At 48.7% G+C, this 919-nt stretch overlaps 3 protein-coding genes across 3 annotated transcripts in view; all 3 read left to right on the plus strand.

Annotated features, from left to right (window-relative positions):
- Positions 1-919, plus strand: part of LOC103605264 (keratin, type I cuticular Ha1) — a 42,694-nt gene that overhangs the window by 20,359 nt on the left and 21,416 nt on the right. The gene's annotated exons all lie outside the window — the stretch shown is intronic.
- LOC103605267 (keratin, type I cuticular Ha1-like) overlaps positions 1-919 on the plus strand; it is a 22,314-nt gene that overhangs the window by 566 nt on the left and 20,829 nt on the right. The gene's annotated exons all lie outside the window — the stretch shown is intronic.
- The window catches only part of LOC103605268 (keratin, type I cuticular Ha4-like), a gene marked incomplete at its 5' end in the record, with an annotated part of 3,053 nt that continues 2,136 nt past the window's right edge, over positions 3-919 (plus strand). Inside the window, 3 exons of the mRNA XM_008589845.1 lie at positions 3-53; positions 143-225; positions 733-889. Of these exons, the coding sequence (XP_008588067.1) occupies positions 3-53; positions 143-225; positions 733-889 (291 nt within the window). The remainder of the gene's footprint in view (positions 54-142; positions 226-732; positions 890-919) is intronic.

Raw genomic sequence — 919 nt, forward strand, 5'->3', positions numbered from 1 at the left:
TGTGCCCCAGCTACCAGTCCTACTTCCGGACCATCGAGGAGCTCCAGCAGAAGGTGAGGGGACTCCGCAGAGCTGGCTCTCTTTAAACAGTAAGACATTCTCAAGTTCAAGTGGATCTCACAGTAGAACATTTTGTTTTCAGATTCTGTGTGCCAAGTCTGAGAACTCCAGACTGGTGGTGCAGATCGACAATGCCAAGCTGGCCTCTGATGACTTCAGAACCAAGTATGTTGAGCCTTTTGGGCCCGATGACCTCCAAGGCCCCTCTGGCTCTTTCCTGGCCCTGTGGGCCTGATGTTGCCTGGAAGGGAAGAGAAAGCCATTTCTCCCTTTTTATTTCTACTTTTAAGGCTGGTTATGTAAAATCAGTATCAAAGCAGGATCCAGACTCATGTGTTGCCTGCTCTTCTGTCTATATTAGTCTTTCTGGAAGGGTTTCTTAACCCCCCAAATTCAGAGATTGAAATTAATTGTTCTTTGGGAATGGATTGATTCCAACAAAATTAAGAGCAGAGTGAGAGACATTTCATGAGTTCCCGTGCGCGCCTTCTGGTGCTGGGTGAGTCAGGGAACCTCTCTAGCCTGTTCACGCATAGCTGGAGGGAAACATGTGGAAGAGACCAGAAAACTGTAAGTTCAAAAAGATCCAGGCAATCCTATCCAAGCCATATACAGGAGAGGAAGGTGGACTTCTTTCCTGGCTCATCTTTCCTCTCTGATCTGTGCATGCAGGTATGAGACCGAGATGTCCCTGCGGCAGCTGGTAGAGTCAGACATCAACAGTCTGCGCAGGATCCTGGACGAGCTGACTCTGTGCAAGTCTGACCTGGAGGCCCAGGTGGAGTCCCTGAGGGAGGAGCTGCTGTCCCTCAAGCAGACCCATGAGGAGGTAAGAAGAAAATAGAAAAACAAAAACAAA

This window comes from Galeopterus variegatus, unplaced genomic scaffold (genome assembly GCF_000696425.1).
Source record: "Galeopterus variegatus unplaced genomic scaffold, G_variegatus-3.0.2 Scaffold5691, whole genome shotgun sequence".
In the NCBI taxonomy this organism is placed as follows: domain Eukaryota; kingdom Metazoa; phylum Chordata; class Mammalia; order Dermoptera; family Cynocephalidae; genus Galeopterus; species Galeopterus variegatus.